General features: G+C 45.5%; 1 protein-coding gene and 1 non-coding gene across 2 annotated transcripts in view; one reads left to right on the top strand and one right to left on the bottom strand.

The window, feature by feature from the left end:
* Fgd6 (FYVE, RhoGEF and PH domain containing 6) overlaps window positions 1-18,442 on the top strand; it is a 128,344-nt gene that overhangs the window by 40,385 nt on the left and 69,517 nt on the right. The window contains 2 exon segments of the mRNA XM_028880248.2: window positions 4,290-4,434; window positions 5,472-5,491. Of these exon segments, the coding sequence (XP_028736081.1) occupies window positions 4,290-4,434; window positions 5,472-5,491 (165 nt within the window).
* LOC114700583 lies at window positions 13,002-13,104 on the bottom strand. The gene has a single exon (XR_003735716.1). It is a non-coding gene; the product is annotated as a U6 spliceosomal RNA (small nuclear RNA).

The raw sequence follows: 18,442 nt of genomic DNA, 5'->3' as shown, positions 1-18,442 counted from the left end.
ACGTTCCTCTCACTCTGCTGTCTCCTGGCTTTTAGGTTGCCACCCAGGCTTTGCACATACTATCTATCCTCTGGGTGGAAAAACCTAAAAATATGACAGGGATCTGAGACTCCTAAGAGGTCTCCTGGCAGGTGAAATGACCAGCATGCCTACTTTGTAGGCTGGGCCAGGCTTTCATAAAAACAATCAAGAGCACCGCCCTGCTTGTTGTAGGGGAAATTCCAGACTTACTCCAGGACTTCAAAGAGGACTTAAGAAAAAACTTTTTGGGGCTGGTAACCACTTTCTGGTGAAATTATGGTTAGCTTTCCATAATAACTGATAGATCATTAACAATTAAGTTTCCTCGTCCAGTGTTCATCCTTCAAGTCCCTTAATCCCGCTTTCCTGCTCGTTCTGTGGAAAATATGAAAGCAGCCAGAGGAAGCACACAGCCCCCCAGACACCGCTCGGGAGTGGTTGACAAGGATTGTACCAGCATCCTGAGCATGCGCACATGTTCTCCTCCCCTTGGGCCAGGGCGCATGGCTAGGCTGCTCTCTTTGCTTTTCTGGGTGTCCTCTGTGCGTTCGCCCCTCCTTTGCTGAGGTGTTTATTCGGTGCTGGTGTAGAACGGTGTTCTCTCTGGTTCAACTCTGCAGGTTTTATGTTCCTAAGATCTAGAGGAAGCCAATGAAATATTTTCTAGCGGAGGACTGTTGCTGTTAAGTTTTTAGGTACAATTTGATGTAATTTTCCTGCGGAGGATGTTCTGTCCCCCATAGACTTTAGCATGGGAAAAAGTTAACTTAAAAACCATGATGGCAGCCGGGCCGTGGTGGCGCACGCCTTTAATCCCAGCACTCGGGAGGCAGAGCCAGGCGGATCTCTGTGAGTTCGAGGCCAGCCTGGGCTACCAAGTGAGTCCCAGGAAAGGTGCAAAGCTACACAGAGAAACCCTGTCTCGAAAAACAAAAAAACAAAAACAAAAACAACAACAACAAAAAAAAAACATGATGGCATTTAGGAGACCGTGGCAGTTGGGATTGAAGGATGGCGCCTATCAATAGGAATTGATTTCTGGCTCTGATTTCTCTTGACTTTCTAGAAATTTGTCTCCTTCCAGAAGCAAATCTGACCCTGAGTGGGCGGCTCAGGGGGGTGGAGCTGAGTGTGTGCTCTGCTGTTGAAGCCCCCTGAACCCTCCTTCCACGGTCCCATGTGGAGGAACCAGACAGGAAGATGTGGAGGAAACGCTGGCCTGTCCCGTTAGCCTGCAAAGCGGTGTTAGGCGGTCCTTTCCGAGGGAATGCAGGGTTAGCAGGGTTCTGTACTGCAGGATTGGCATCGGTAAGGAGCCCCAGTCCTTATCAGAGCCTGACCTTATCTGGGTTGACTCGGAAGCTGCAGTTAATTATGTGGGTAAACAGTTTAGTAACTGTTCTAAAAATAAACAAGCGAGTGTAGTTAGTTCCTGGATGCATGCTCTCTTGCTCTTGACAGTCCCTTCTGGCTGGTCTAACTGGTTCTGCTGGAACCAGGTCTTTGAATCTTCAGGTCTTCCATGAGGTCTTGTTGTTGTTTACCCCCTCATCCATCCCTTCCTCTCAATCCCCACGTCGGTCTCCAGCTTCATCCTTTGACCATTGAAAATGGTGAAAAGTAGCCTGGCAGTGGCCATGCACACCTTTAATCCCAGCGGGCAGATCTCTGAGTTCAAGGCCAGCCTGGTCTACAGATCGAGTTCCAGGAGAGCCAAGGCTACAGAGAAACCCTGTCTTGAAAAACAAAAGAAAAACAAACAAACAAACAAAAAAGGGTGAAAAGTACTTGTCAGGCAGCATGCTGGGATTCAGCTGAAAACACAATTGTCTTGTGCTTACGTGTTGATGAGGAAAGCTAGTGATTGTGTTGCTGTTGTCTCCAGGTAGTTTAGGGGCCAGGAGAGACAAATAAACCAATCAGTCCGTGATGAGGGGATAAAGAGGACCTGGGAAGGTTTTTTAGTCAGCAAGCCATCTTTGGAAGTCCCAAGTATCCCACTGTTTGACGTCAGTGTTTGGCTTCATGCAGTTTTGTTTTCACTGTCGGTGGTGTTGGGATTGACCCTGCTGCCCGGCCCCATGCTCAGCCCTGTGGTCTTGACAGCTTCCCTTCCTGCTCTGACATAGTGACCTTTGCACTTCATTTGGGGGCTGGTTTGGCTGCTGTTGTCCGTTTGGATTTTAGAGCCCAGACTGGCCTCAAGCTCAGATCCTCTTGTCTCAGCCTCCTGATGGCTAGCTGGGATTACAGGTGTGCGCCATCACATTCTCTCTTGACTAAAAGCAATGACAGTAGCTAGCTGTCTTAATATAAGCCTTTCAGATGGTTGCCAGAGAAGCACCTCTCAACTCTAACCCAAATCAAAGCCCCGGGTCCCCACTACTAACCCCCTGAAATCCCCATGTCCAGGAAAACCCACAGATGGGCTCATGGGAAAAGCCTTCTGGAACAGAGCTCCTGTCTCGGCCGCTCTACCTGGGTCCTGCAGCCGCAGGTCGGGGGAGGGGCTGAGAGTTATGCATGCTTTAGGAATGTGTGCTGAGATGGCCAGGCTAGAGGGTCAAAAGAGCAAGGGACGAAGGTGAAAACAGGTGGGGCTGGCTGTGTAGCTCCGTGAGAGAGCCCTTGTCCAGAGCAATGTTCAGCCTTCTTTGGTCCCCAGCACGGCCAATCCCCAGCCGCCAAAAAGGTGAAGGTGTGTTTACCTCTACATGGATAGGCGCTCCGGTCTACATCTTGCTTGTTTTTAATTATTCTTGCCAATGCAAATCAAAAACTAATAACCCGACCGAATTGGCTCCCGGCCCTGCTCCTAGGAAAAGCTAATTCTGTCAGTGATCTGACTGGAAAATCCCTGCCTCCCCTCCCACACCCCAGGATGTGAGTCTTTTGCTTGTCCAGGCCACCTATGATAAAGGTGTGCATCCACCCAGTTGAGTGATAAGAGGCCCCGGCCACTTAGTAACAGGAAGCCAAGTGGTTGGTGGTAGGAGGTGTTCCTTTTGGCATTGTGCCTAGATCCAGCTGGTTTGAACAGTTGAACCGCAGGGGTGGTTTCCGAAGGCGAGTCTGCTATTCTGCAGGGTAATCAAGACCTGGCAGAAAATTTATCCCTCGCTTTTAAGATTCACATTAGAAATCCTTATCATTTGGAACTCAGGCAGTTGAGGGACCGACCTGCCTGGGACCTGAAAAAGAGCCACAGCAGGAATGGAATGTAAATTTCTCTTCTGCTGGAGTGTTTTGCCTCACGATTTTCTTTGGATCTTTTAGTGGATTCACCCATTCATTCTACTCTGTGGATGCTGGGGAGGCTGTGGTAGACTTACCGGCCGACCAGCATCAGAAAAGCAGTTTGTCGTTTGCTGAGACAGTTTCACACTGTGCCTGAACACAGCGGCCACTTCTCCATCCTTTTGCTTGGAGCCCCAGATGTTGGGGCGGGTGGGTTATACCCAGCCTGGTCTTAGGCAGTTTTAAAAGCATCTTGTTTCTTAGTACGTACATCCCAATGCTGGAATGATTCCCATCATCTGCCTGGGGAAACTCTACTGTGGAATTCCCCCTACAGAATGGATTGAAACAGTGGCTGTTTGCCACATGAGATCTGTCTGTACACACTGCAAAGCCTTGGTGAGGTCAGGCTGACTAGGGAGAGCTGATACATGGCCTGGAAGTACTTTTCCAACTTCAGGCTGAGTCATTAATCACCTGGAGGGAAGGCTTGTTTAAACGTCGGGTTTCTGTTCCTGTAGGAGGCTGGAGCCTGACGCCCTCCGGGTCCCCTGTCCTGCCTGCCTCTGGAACTGCAGGCACACATCAGTGAGAGCGAGGGTGGTGGTCCCTCCTGTGCTGTTGACTGGACACTTGCTGCCAGTACACTTCCCAAACTTCACAGAGTTGGCATTCTGTTGTTGTTTTTAAAGATCAAGGCCAAAGTTCCCCACAACATCTAGTGTACTCCCTAGAAGTCCTCTTGGTTTGCACCAGCAATCAGTCTTCTAAGGAAGGGCGTGTGGAAACAGTGGAGGCTACTGGGAAACTTCTTTCCAGTTACTTCCGGTTGTCAGTCAGATGTTGACTTTTAAACACAGAGTCGGGGAAAGGAAAAGACATCTCTGGCTTACCTGGCTCTTTCCATCCCCCACCCCCCAGTCCCTCAGGTGCAGTCTGTCACATGACTAGGATCAGGTAGTGGTTCTGGTTTGGTTTGGCCAGCCCTCCTTTTTGTTGAAGGTAACTAATGGGTATCTCTATTGCTGCAGTTCTGGAACATCCCAGGAGGGGCAGGATGATCATCTTGGTCTTGGTGACCTGCCCTCTGATGAGGAAGTCATCAGTAGTTCTGATGAAGATGATGTCAGCTCTGAGTCCAGTAAAGGAGAGCCAGACCCGCTGGAAGATAAACAGGTATATTTTGACAATTAATTATTTCTGCTTTTGTTTTTCTTGGCTGTCCCTGTGCATGGGAATGCTATTTATCACACCGATAGGAAAACAGCAACAGCCCTCGTTAGTGAGTTAGTCTGGAAATGCTTTTCAAGTGTAAGTCTTGTTCCTGCTGTAATGTAGCACCTACACTGCTGTATATCCAACTGTGTGTCACCTAAGGATTATTTAGTGGTTTTTGAGAAGTTATTTTACTAATGTCCACAGGCTTGTGCATGTATGTATGTATAAACATACATAGTTGTGTCTGGATCATGAATCTCTCTTAGGGATTAATTATTCTTGTCCTGCCACTAATTCTCGAGTTTCTTTGTTGTAGGGTTTTTTATGTTTGTTTGGGTTTTTTTTGTTTCATTTTATGTGTATGGTTGTTTTGTCTGCATGTATGTCTTACATCCCCTGGAGCCTGAGTTACAGACAGACAGTTGTGAGTTGGGATTTGAACCTGGGTTCTTTGGAGGAACAGCCAGTGCTCTTAAACACTGAGCCCTCTCTCTAGCACACTGTGGGGTTTTTTGTTTTGTTTTGTTTTGTTTTGTTTTGTTTTTGAGACAGTGTAACCTAGTCTGGCATTGAATCATAGCAATCCTCCTGCCTCAGCCTTCGGAGTGCTGAGATTATAGGTATGAGCCACCACACCCAGGGGTGTTCTTAAATTTCTTGAAAGAAGGGAAATATATGTGTTTGAGGCTTGATCACATCTTTAAAATTTTTAAAAATAAGTTTATTGTGTGTGCGTGGGAGCACATTGGCGAGCATGCTTATGTGTGTGGCACACATGTGGAAGTCGGGTACAGCTTGTCAGTCCTCCCCCACCACGTGGCTTGCAGGTTCGAACTCAGGGTCTCAGGTTTGCAGCAAGCGTCCTTTGCCACTGAGCCACCTCACTGCCCTGATCACGTCTTTTCAAGGGCAGAACAAAGGTTGCTCTTTGTACAAGTTGCTTCCCACGGTGCTGCCGTAGTAAACTACCTGACAAGGAACCAGCTTAAGGGAAGGAGGAGGACTCTGGCTCACAGTTCAAGGGTCCCGGATGTCGACACAGAGTGTCTGATGCTAGTGTCCGGCTTGCTCTCCCCTTGTGTTTAGTCCAGGACTCCAGCCATGGCACGGTGCCACCTGCCTACAGTCAAGGTGGGTCCTCCCATGTCAGTTAACCCAATGGGGTTCGGCTTACTTAGAGTTACTCCTGCTGCAGTGAAACACTCTGACCAAAAGCAATCTGGGAAGGAAAGGGCTGATTTGGTTTTCACATCCTGAATCACAGTCAGTGAGGGAAGCAAAGGCGGGAACTCAAAGCTGGAGGCAGGAGCTGATGCAGAGGCCATGGCGGGGAGCTGCTTACTGGCTGGCTTCCTCTGGCTTTGCTCTTCCTACATTCTTATAGAACCTAGGACCACCAGCCCAGGGATGACAACACCCACAGTGGCCTAGGTCCCTCCCCCATCAATCACTAATTAAGAAAATGTCCTACAGGCTTGCCCACTCGCTAATCTTATCCCTCCTCTCAGATGACTCCAGCTTGTGTCAAGTTGACACAGAACCAGCCTGCACAGGGATAATCCTTCATAGCTGTGCCCTGAAGCTTGTCTCCTGTGTTATTATAGACCCTGTCAAGGTGACAATGAGTGTGTTAACTCTCTGACTGTTACTAACATAGTCATCATGTCCTTAAACAAATTCGATGAGGATGGGTGATGTGTGTATGTAGTCATACGTGTGTGTGTGTGTGTGTGTGTGTGTGTGTGTGTGTGTGTGTGTGTGTTTGGGAGACATGAAGATTGTCCATATGTTCATAAAGGTTATGATAGGGAAATTCATTGTACTGTTTTAGTTTATTATAAACATCTACATGTTTCATTTGAAATCACATCTGAATAAGATATTATGAAAGGAAGAGAGTTAGCATGGCAGCAATGTCCCCATGTCATATTGGGAGTGTTACAGAATGGAATTTTAAAGTCTCCTCACATCATCGCAAGCCAAGGAGGAAACCCTTGTCGCCTTGTCGTATTTTACGAATCCATGCTTCCTGCTTAGCATGTTGTTGCTCTGTTTAGATTTGCTTTTACCCTTTAAGGAATGGCACGGCGTGGTTATCTAACATTGAGTTCCATGACTGGAAGTTGGCTCAGTAGTTCAGAGCCCTTCTTGCTCTTACAGAGATCCTGGACTCAATTCCCAGTGCCCTCATGATGGCTCCCAACTGTCTGGAACCCCAGCTAGGATCTGATACCCTCTTCTGATCTTGTCATGTGGTGCACATACATACATGCAAGCAAAACCACATAAACACGTAAAATAATAAAATAAGTAAATATAAAAAAAAATGGTTACCAGCTATGGTTTGGGTACCTTGAAGCCAATTACTCGATCTTTTTGGTTTAAAGTATGCCACTTTGTAAATGAGATCAAAATATTATTTATAAAAGATCTCATGTGTGAAAAAATTTAGAATATTATCCAGTATGGGGTTCGAGCTCAGTGATTCTGTTGTTCGCTGATGAGACTTAATTTCTGAACCCGGTGTGGTAGCACATTTGTAATTCTAGCAGTTGGGAGGCTGAGGCAAGAGGATTGGCACGCGTTCAAGGCTATCTGGGGCTTAAACAGTAAGAGTTTAAGTTCCAGATTAAGTAAGTTACAGATGAGCATGGGCTATAGAGTAAGGCACTGTCTCGAAAGCAATCGGATGCCCCAGAGATTTATGCTTTTGTTTCTTTGTTTGTTTCAAAAACAAACAGGCACCCCCTCACCCCACCCCTCACACCCTACCCTCTATTTGACAGGATTAAGTATCAGATCAGGTTATTGGAAGTAATCACTAGAACTTATTTAGGCAGCGGGATCTCTGCAGCGCCCGACAGCTGAGTGGCTATTACAGGTACACTTAGCAGTCGGAGGGGGTTGCTTGACCGTAATAGAATTGTCCTCCTGCCTCCTCACTCACACCTTTCATGCTCTCCTCTGCAAGCCCATTTTCTGTGTTGCTGCTTCTTGATACGGATCCTGCAGTATGTCAGGATGCCCCTCATGTCCCAGGTAGCTTCCGTGTTGGTCAGATCCCAACAGTGACCGTGGCCCTTGATCCCAATGGGGGAGGAAGAGGGACCCAAACCCATACACAGGAAGAAGCCCAGTGTTTCCAGGCTGTGAAGGAACATAACAGTGATGTGCTAGAAAGTGCAGTGGCTGCTTTGGATGGAAGCCTCTGAGAAAGTGATATTTGACCGGAATTTCAATGACGGCAGAGAGCCAGAGCCTGTGGAGAGCCTGAGAGAGAACATTTAAGCAGTACTGTGGGAGAGCCGTCATTAAAATCGGGCTGTCCTCTCGCTTTTCCTGCTTCACACTGTTGTTCTCTCCTGTTCCTTTCCCTTGGACCTCGTCCAGTTTCTCTCTCTACTGAAGCGGGAGCCACGGGCATCTCCACCCGGCCCTGGAGCTCCGACTGGTGCATGGTGTTAGGGAAGGCTCTGGTGTGTTCCAACGTCACGTTCCGTCACTGCCTGGCTCACTCCTGCATTTTGTGCTCAGTGGAAGCTCCTAAGCTTAGTAGGTCTTTCTCGTCGGATTCTATTTCGGGACCGCCAACCCCAAAATAATGACTTGGAGACTTACTATTAATTATGAAACCTTGGCCTTTAGCTTAGGCTTGTTCCAAACTAGCTCTTATAACTCTAATTAACCTCTTTCTATTCATCTACGTTCTTCCATGTGACTCTTTACCTCTCCTCCATGCTCTATGTCCCACTCCATCATTGTCTGGCTGGCGTCTCTTGCTTGCCTAGATTCTAACCCTGAGTTCCCTTCTCTACCTGGAAGTCCCACCTAAACTCTCCTGCCTAGCTATTGGCTGTTCAGCTTTTTAATAAACCAATCACAAGGGCACATCTTCACACAGTGTACAAATACTCCTTAACCTAAGGCTTCACCCTCTGTCTCTGCCTGCCTTTCCTTTTTGTCTTTATTTCATAGTTTCATATGCCTGCTAAATCTTTATCTTTTTAAATCATTTATGTGTGTGCACACACACATGTACTATCACAGATTTGTAGAACTCAAAGGACAGTTTATGTAAGTCAGTTCTCTCCTACCCTGTGTGGAGTTCAGGGATGGGAATCAGCTCTTTAGGTTTATGTGGCAAGTACCTTTACACAGGCATCTCACTGGCCTGCCACTCTTTGTTTTAATGGGACTTCTCTTTAGTTAATTGTGGACCTGTAGCATCTTTGTTTTCACTTTGTACCAGTAGTGTCAATAATGTCTCTCCTTTAGAATTCTCAGCTGCTCTGAGGAACGTACATTGTGTCTCTTCGTCTGGATCAACAGCAGTAGTAGACTGTGTTAGCGCTGCCTTTCTAGATAGCTGTTGACCTGCCTAATCACAGCCTAGTGAACGCCTTTAGGTCGTTTGCTTTCATAGTGGTTAGGAGAGCACAATCTTTGGAGTGAAATTGTTTGGGTTCCCACCTCTCTCAAGCACTGATTTTGATCAACCTACTCCCAAGTCCTTGTTTCTCTCTCTGAAAAATAAAAAGAAGTAGACTCTAGGGTTGACGGTGCCCTTATTCAAGGGCTGTGATAAGATGGTAGCACTGTTGAGGACGGTGTCTGCACAGAGTGAGTGCATGTGATTGGACTGTTCTCTCCTGCCCTCCAGTTCCCAAATAACCACTCAGAGGCTTAATGTCATTTATAAAAGTTTGGCCAGTTGCTCAGGCTTATTACTAACTAGCTCTTCACTTAAATTAGCCCATAATTCTCATCTGTGTTTAGCCATGTGGCTTGGTACCTTTTCTCAGTACGACATTCTCATCTTGCTGACTCCTCGACTCCGTCCTTCTCCTTCCCAGCATTCTGTATGGCTTTCCTGCTTAACTTCCTGCCCAGCTACCAGTCTGTCAGCTTTTTATTAATATGTCCCATGTCTTTGCCGAGTAAAGAAACAGTTTTTTTGTATTCAAGACACTATTGTGTTTGGGGAAGACTGTATTTCAGACTTAGCTCTGCTATGCTGGATGACCTTGAACAAATAGTTACTTTCAATCAGGTTCCATGGCACATGGCTATAACTCCAGCACTTGGGGAGGCAGAGACAGGAGGATTGACATGAGTTCAAAGTCAGCCCGGTCTACATAGTGAGTTCCAGACCAGCCAGGATACCGTAACTAGACCGCAACTCAAAACCAACAACAGAAGTATTAGTGAGAATGTGGAGGATTTCAAAGGAGAAGAAGTACTTTGTGAAATAGTTGCAGTTCTTCAAAAGCTTAACTGTAGCCATCATGTGGCCCTAAAATTCTACATTTAGTACCTGCTTATCCAAGAGAAATGAAGATATATGTCTATACCAAACAAAGCATGTGCAAAAATGTCCATATTATCATTGTTCATAGTTGAAAGGTCTCAGGTGGGAGTTTAAGGGGATGCTAGGATGGATTGCTGGAGGTAAGAAGTTGATTAGAAGAGTTGTTGACGCCATGGAGAGACAGACCGATAACAGCATGGTGGGGGCGTCTGAGGAGAGAAAATTAGGATCCACCTGGCAAAAGTGACCCCCTGAGAATGGCATTGGTTTCATGGCACCAGCCTGCAGTCAGGCTCTCTGATTCCTGGGCAGGAGGAAGGGAAGAAGATGGGAAACAGACTGTGTGGTCACCAGTACTCTGTTTGTTACTGACTCACCCCCAAGTGAGGTGCTCAGGCACTTGAAAGCCTGTTAGCTAGAGGTTCATGATGTCTTAGTAGGGAGCCTGACAGTATCTGAGAGGGAAATGGTTGCTGCAGATTCTGTGGTCTGAGCAGCAGCTAGATGCCAGCACTACTACCAAAATGAGAGAATCTAAGTGCTCATCATCTGAAAAGTGGAAAAACTAGGTGGGTGTATCTACACAGTGGAGTAGTATTTGGTCATAAAAAGGAACGGAGCATGTCTAATAATGGGCACAGAGTGGTTTTGGAGATAAGGAAGTATTCTAAATTTAGACTGTGAGGGTGGCTACAAAGCCCTGAACTCACTAAGAACCACTGAACTATTAAAGAGTAAAACCACATTTCATGGCATATAAAAACAGCCAGGTGTCATGCTGTATGCCTTTAATACCAGCACTTGGGAGGCAGAGGCAGGTGGAGCTCTGTGAGTTCGAGGCCAGCCAGGGCTGGAAAGTGAGAACCTGCCTCAAACAATAGCAGCAACCCAAAATCCCCAAACAACAGCAAAAACTTCCCACGGGATCTAGAGTATGTACTGTCATTGATTCATGTGAAGTAAAGGGATTGTAGAAAGGCTGCGTAACCTGCTTGAAAACCCCTGATTTGGAGTTTTTAATTACAGTCTGTTTCTGCTAACAAATTGGTACATCATTCACAGAAGCTAAATGATGTCCACAGAACATGTTGGGAGGAGAGTAATAAGCCATGGGAATCTGTATTAATTCCCTTTGGAAATTCTTATGTGTGTATGTATGTGTGAAGGAGTGTTAAACAGGTATCTGAGCGTGCGCACGTACACAGAGAGGTCAAGGGTCATTGTCAGGTGAATTCCTCTATTGTTATCCACCTTACTTTTTTTTTCATAGGAGCTCTTCCTGAATCTGGAGCTCACCGCTCCAGCTAGAGGAGTGGTTGCTGGCTTGTCCAGTTTTTCGTGTCGGCACTGGGGATCGGAACTCAGGCCCTTGTACTGTGTGGCAGGCACATTACCATCTGAGCTGTCTCTCTAGCTCCCCGGAAGTTCTTCAGATTGTAGTTTATTGTTCTTTGGGTTTTTAATAAATGTTTGTCTTAAAGAAACGTGTTGGGGCATAGTGACTCATACCCGTGGCCTTCGCATTTGGAAGGCAGAGACAGGAGGATTCCTGCAAATTTGAGGCCATCTTATGCTACATAGTAAATTCCCAGCCAGCCAAAACAATTTAGTGAGACTTATTCTAAAGAAATAAATTAAAAAATTAAATTAAATTTTAAAAAGGAGTATATTCATTTAGTTTCTTTGTGGTTAGAACATTTACTCTGTAGCTTCTCAGAATATTTATTTCTCGGTTCCTTTTCAAATCTTCTGAAAAGTAGCTCAATGATTATTCCTTTGTGAAGAGAAGAGTGGAGATTGGACAGGACATTGTCCTTAGGCAACGTCATGATATCACCTCATCTTTGACGTAAAAATGATAAAGAGCTGTACCTTGGGCAGGTCTTGCTGTTGACATTCTTCTCTTGCAAGTAGAACTCTTGAGTGTGATAGAGAAGGCCTCTTAGTACTAAACACACTGGGAAAATGTCATTGGACATCGCTGGTACTGAGCAACTATGAAATGAAGAGAACACCGGTACGAACTTACACAGCTGGGCTGTTATCCAAAGATCAGAGCATATCACTGGAGTTCAGATCAAAGGTTCTGCTTTGGAATTTGTGGGACTTACTTTATGACCCTTGACAATGTGTTTTCATTTGTCTGTGGCTAGTGTTTTGACTTCCATAACAATATGCTTTGCTTTGGGGAGGCGTTGTTATTTAAGAGGCAGTCTGCTTTGAAATGTGATACACTTTCATTAGCTGAGAAGTCTGAGATGCCAAACACGGCCTCTTGAGGTCTTACAAGACCCGCTCCCATCATTGTTTTGCTGGGTCCGAGTCCGTGACTGTTCTTACAAGATGGAGAGAACATAGAACTTTTGATATTTGTTCTTTGACTTTTTCCTACTTTCAAATGACTACAACCCATTGATTTCCTTTCTAATAACACGCCTTGATTTAACTCTGTAATTTTCCTGGCTTAAAAGGAAACGTAGGGCCCTGGAGAGATGGCCCAGCGGTTCAGAGCCAGGACCGTTTGCTCCTGTAGAAGACAGGAGTTTGGTTCCTAGCAGGTACCCAGAACCCGTGTCAGGCTGCTCACAACCGAAGCTTTGGCCTCTGTGAGCATCTGTGCTCACACGTGTGGACACGCACACGCACACACACACACACACATTAAAATAAATCTTAGGTAGAGCATATGGTGGCAAATACCTTTAATCCCAGCACTTAAAAGGCAGAAGCAGGCAATAATATGAGTTCGAGATCATTCTGATCTATGTAGTGAGTTCCAGACCAACCAAGGCTATATAGTAAGACCATGGCCCAAAAAATTAAAGTAGGGGCTCTAGAGACGAGTCTGTGGTTAAGAGCACCTTTCTGTTCTCTAAGAGGACCCAGGTTCAGTTCCTAGCTCTTACATAGTGGCTCACAACCATCTGTAAGTCCAGCCTCCTCTCTGACCTCTGAAGGCACCAGGTCCACATACAGTGCACATACATTCACACAGGCAAAATACTCACACCCCCAAAACAGATCTAAAAATAAAATAAATCATAGAGAAAGACAGAATAGATAACTACGTAGACTCCTAGATTAAATTTCTTTATTTAGTTCAACCCACTATACTTTATTATATGTGCCACAGATTTTGAGTTTGTATTTTATGTCATGTAACATATCAAACAATGTACTCTAGTCTTAGGGTTTTTTTTTTTATTTTTCTTTCTTTTTTCTTATGCATCGCTTCGTGAATTTGCTTGTCGTCCTTGCACAGGGGCCATGCCAATCTTCTCTGTTTCGTTCCAATTTTAGTATACGTGCTGCTGAAGCCATCAATGGTCTTAGGTCCTAAGACAGTAGCGGCCTCGGGTACACATTTACTTGTTCATGAATTTTCACTGAGCAGTGGAGCAGACACTATGTTTCTGTTCAGAAGGGTACAAAAGTAAATAGGTAGACTAGGGAGAATTAGGAGATTTCAACAGAGAGTAGCAATCCACTGGGTGTCTTAGATGATACGGGAACAGGAGAGTAATCTAGTCCATCGAAGGTATCTGAAGAGAGAGTATCGAGGCAGCCTCCATAAAGGGAAGACCTGTGACTGTCATCTCAGAGTGAACTGGAGCGTGGCAGTCAGATCCGTGGAAGGGAAGATGGTCTTGACCAGAAGGGAAGGCCAGAACTCGCGTGGCATCACCAGGTAGTTCCAGTTTGTCTGCCGTCAAGTAAGGGGTGTGGAGGAGTGGGAGGAAAAGAGAGTTGGTGGACGGACACGCTGTGAAGTACTTGCCTTTCCCTCGGCCTCCCACAGTTGTTGAGTCAGGCTGTCCCTCTGCCACGTGCTCCTGCCTTGATGTACTCTGCCGCCGTGGGCCCAGAGCAGTACCCAGACCCCTGATGGAAATCCCGGAACCACGAGTCAGTCAGATCTCCTGAGTTGTCTGTCTTGGGCGTTTTGTCACGTGACAGAAGTCTAACACACTCAATTAAGGGACGGATCAACTGAGCATTAAGGAACCTGTCACAAGGATAAGTTAGCAGGCTTTGTTGACTCAGAAGGTAGCACTGACGAGGAAGAGAAATTCAGGTTCTGGCATTGATGCATGGGCATGTGCAGTAGGTATAAGGAAGTTCTCACTTCCTCTGCAGGTTCCCTGTCTGAGTCAGCGGGAATAAGCCGAATAGGCACAGCAACTAGAGAAAAGGCCGGCACATTTGTTAGCATGTGTATGGGAGTCACACAAAAATAAGGAACACCAAGGAGGGCCATACAGTTCATAGGGAAGTGAAGGTCGATGAGGATGTGCTGTGAACGCCGGTTGTCACTGTGCAGATCAAGTCTCTCTTGGGTGGCAGTCCTCGGAAAGAAGGGGGAGGGTTATATTTAGCAGGTCTCAGTAGGCGGAGACCTTTTCCTATTTTCATATTCCCTGGTTAAGGGAATTTTTAGGGGAGGAAATGCAAGTCAGTTGCACTCACTTTGGATGACCCTCTTGAGTTAGATGAGCTGATCTCGAGGAGAGCCTCGTCTGTGCTGTGTAGTACCAATTGTGTGCTTATAGAAAAAAACCTAAGGACCAGGGCTAAAATGCATGTCTAACCAGCTCCTAGCTGATCCCATATTGAAGCAGCTGTGCATGGTTCTGTGCTCCTGTGGGCAGCCTGTCCGAACATCACACTTGAAGGTGTTTGAATGTTTACAGTGACTGACGGGTATCAGATGCGTCTTCTGTGGGAAGCCTTCCTGATTCCACGTTCTGCCTCAGTGTGGTTTCCTTAGATGCCCAGCAGGGTCAGAGTCGTGATAATCTGTTGTGGGTTGATTATTCCCTTTGCTCACTTCTTGAAGATTGTGGCTACTTCTTTTTAATAAATTCTAGCTATATAAAATAATGGGTTTCATTACGATATTTCTACATACATATATATATATTCATACATACACACACATATGTTTGTACTGTGCTTATATTTGCTTGCCCTTTTCTGGGCTGTTTTTTAAATCCCTTCTTTAAACGCTCACACTCCATCCCTGATCCATGGTTTTCAAGTCTTGAAACAGTTACCTGGGACTCTGAACTGTAAGCTGTGCTTCTGATTCTGGTGGTCAGTAGCGTCAACCCCAGCTTCAGAGCAGTGGCTTGGCTGCAGTGGAGCCATTTCCTTATGCTGACTTTGCTATCAAATGTCAGCGAGGTCAGATAGCAGCTCCATGTGGAGAAGGATGGCATGAAGATGCCACTGACTCCTTCCTCTTGGGAACAAGCTCACGACACTAGGAGAAGAAATACGGGCTGGTGGGATGGCCCAGTGGGTAGAGATGCTTGCCACCAAGCTGCCAGCCTCCATGACCTGAAGTTAATATGTGAGACCTACAAGGTAGAGAGAGTCAGCTCCTGCTGGCTGACCTCTGACCTTCATGTTCACAGAGAGAGAGAGACAGACAGACAGACAACTTAAAACATTTAAAAGAAAGATAAAGATGTAAATTTTGTCTCCATGATATTAGGTAACTATAGAAACCCCAATCAAAACATATAAGGGCTTCCATGCCCACCTGCAGTGTATACAAGGCCCAGTGTCTCCACATCTCGCCAAAGCCTACTTGGTTTTATATTTCAAGACAGTGTCTCAGTAGATGGTTCAGGATGGCTTACAGTTCGAGACCGTTCTCCCTCAACTTCCTGTATTTTGTTTGTTTGTTTTGGGACAGGATCTCATTGTGTAGTCTGCTTGGCCTCCATTTCCTGATCCTCCTACCTTACAACTTTGTGCCACTATGCCTGCCTTGATTGATGGTTTGAATTACAGCTGTTCTGTGGGTGTGAGGTCTTATCTCATTGTAGTTTTAACATAACTATGTCAAAACACGTTCCTCTACTTGCTGGCTATTCTTATGTCTGTTGGTGAAATGTCTGCTCACATCTGTTCTCATTTCTGAATTGTTTGAGTTAGCAGAGGTTTTTTTAAAAAAAAAATATTTATTTTAATTATTTTTATTTTATGTGTATTTCTGTGTACCACATACATGCCTGGTACCAGAAGAGGTCATTAGATCACTTGGAAATGTAGTTATTGTGTAGTGTGAATTGTGTGCTTATAGGAAAACCCAAGGACCTAAGCCGCGGGGCTTAGATGTCTTTCTTAATTGCTCTTCTCCTGTTTGGGGGAATGGTCTTTCACTGAAGCTGCTTTGTGCTCAGTATTGTAGCTAGACAGCTGGACAGCAAACTCAGGGCTCCTCGTGTCTCCACGCATGCTCGGGTCAGTGCCACACCTGGCCTTTTTTTTTTTTTTTTTTTTTAACTATCTTCAAGCTTGCGTAGCTCCTAGTAAGCACTTAACTAGTGGAGCCATCTCCAGGTCCCGTGAGACAACGATACAATACTTTTTAGGGGAATAATTGGAAATCTGGATTTTCTTTTCACTTCACTCCTTTTTTCAGTGTATTGCTGAGGATCAAAGGCAGGATCTCAAGCATGCTGGGCAAGCCTCTTCTCTTGAGCATAACCTCCCCCAACCCAACTCCTAGTAATCAGCTTTCAGTCTCTGTAGTCAGTGAGTCTTCTGCTCTTCGAGTATATATTTGCTGTATCTGAATGTATTCATCCTTAGGACTAGAACTACTATTTGTGATCTAATGCTCTCCAAAGCATTTTTTTTGGGGGGGAGGGGAGGTTTCAAGACAGGGTTTCTCTGTGTAGCTTCGCGCCTTTCCTGGAACTCACTTGGTAGCCCAGGCTGGCCTCGAACTCACAGAGATCCGCCTGCCTCTGCCTCCCGAGTGCTGGGATTAAAGGTGGGCGCCACCATCGCCCGGCCCAAAGCAGTTTTTAAAATGAACATAAAAGCAAAGATCTCCCCTGTATTTCTAACTTAACATGAGCACAGGCATGACTACACTTTAAACAGAATTTCCAGGAGCTGGGGTGGTGGCTCAGTGGTTAGGAGTGCTTACTTACTGCTTTTGTGTGGCCACTGGTTCGGTTCCAAGCACCCACATGGCAGCTCACAACTGTCTCTTGACTCCAGTTCCAGGGGATCCAGTGCCATTTTCTGGAGTGGTTCCTACATATGCTTGGTGCACACACACTCACACATACACATTAAAATAAATAAAGAAGTCAATAAATATATGTCTGGATTCCTGGGGGCTGAGTATGTAAACTCCCAGATAGAGCTCTTACCTAGCATGTGCAAATCTCTTAGCTCAGTCCTTAGCACTGTAGCAAACAAACAAAATTCAGAATCGAAACATATTGAAGAACATTTAGAACAAAATATATAAACCTTTTGAGGTGTAATTATGCCTATATCCCCGAACTCAGAGGCTGAACTAGGAAGACTGTGAGTTGAGGCAGCTTGGGCTACTGCAAAGGCCTGTCTCAAAGTGAAACAAAACAAATTGAAATGAAAATTTAAGACTTATTACCCACTTGACTCATGGGGCTATGCTTAGCTAAATAGATAAAGGACTCTAAAGTATGTACAGAATACAAGCAGCCACACATTTTAACTGTCATTAAAATGTATTCTTCCAGAGAGTTGACTCATTTTAAAACTGCATTTATTTTATATCTCTGTTTTGACATGGAAATTCTGGAGCCCTATGAAAACCAATTTAAGGACTAAGAAAGGGCTTTGAGTGTAGTTCAGTGGTAGAGCACTTGCCTAGCATGCTGTTGGCCCTTTTTATTTGATACCCAGCACCACAGAAATTTTTAAAAAATGAAGGACTAAGATAATCGTCTGCAGTGTCCCAGTGCTAAGTGGATCCGAGGGGATGGTGCACCTTTTCAGTGGCGAGAAGAAGGCCGCTGCTGAGAGCCACTGCTGAGCACATCCCCCACCCGGCCCCAGTGGCATTCTGTTAATGAATGGCTAGCGGATTGCCATGGTGACTTTTTATGCATTTTCTTGCCCGCTAGTTCTTGAGGCGGCACAAAGTAACCATCTTGGTGCTGCCAGTGCTGGAAAGAACACAATCAACAAAGCAACAAGATTGAAAAAAAAAAAAAAAGAAACTTTAGGAAATGGAGCCTGATGCCTTTCTACAGAAGCATCGGAGCTTCTCCCTTTTCATAGTCACGGAAATCACTCTTGAATTTTAATTTATTTGTGTGTGTGTGTGTGTGTGTGTGTGTGTGTGTGTGTGTGTGTGTGTGTGTGTTGGCTCATGAGCACGTCCATGTGTGCTCTGCTCGGGGGTTAAGGCCCTGGGTGTGCCGAGCAAACTTGTACTGCTAAGTTATATCCCCAGCCTGGTTCCAGCTGTCATGTCATCTCAAGGAAATGTTTTCATTGCTTGTTCCTGACTTACTGTTTGTTCCTCTTCACGAAGGAACCGTGTTTTCAGATCTTTCGGAGAATAGAAAGAGAAATGTCTTCTGTCTGTCCCCTGCAAGCAACAGCAAGCTCACCTAAATGTCAAAAGCGCTTTCCAAGTCATCTTCATTTTCCCCCCAGACATGGGCAGTTTGTGTCCTCGCTGGGGCATGTAATGTTCACACAGAGAAATAATTAAAAGATGTCCTTGGGATGATGCCAGATATATACTGTCATGACAAGCCCTGATTAACTGTACTTGTAGAATTACAGTGATTTGACTCACACAACCCATTAATAGTTCTTCATACACATCTTCATGCATTATCAAGAGTTTTCATTTTC

Source organism: Peromyscus leucopus, chromosome 18 (genome assembly GCF_004664715.2).
Source record: "Peromyscus leucopus breed LL Stock chromosome 18, UCI_PerLeu_2.1, whole genome shotgun sequence".
In the NCBI taxonomy this organism is placed as follows: Eukaryota; Metazoa; Chordata; class Mammalia; order Rodentia; family Cricetidae; genus Peromyscus; species Peromyscus leucopus.
The sequence above is the reverse complement of the archived record's forward strand: the minus strand, read 5'-3'. Positions and strand labels throughout refer to the sequence as shown.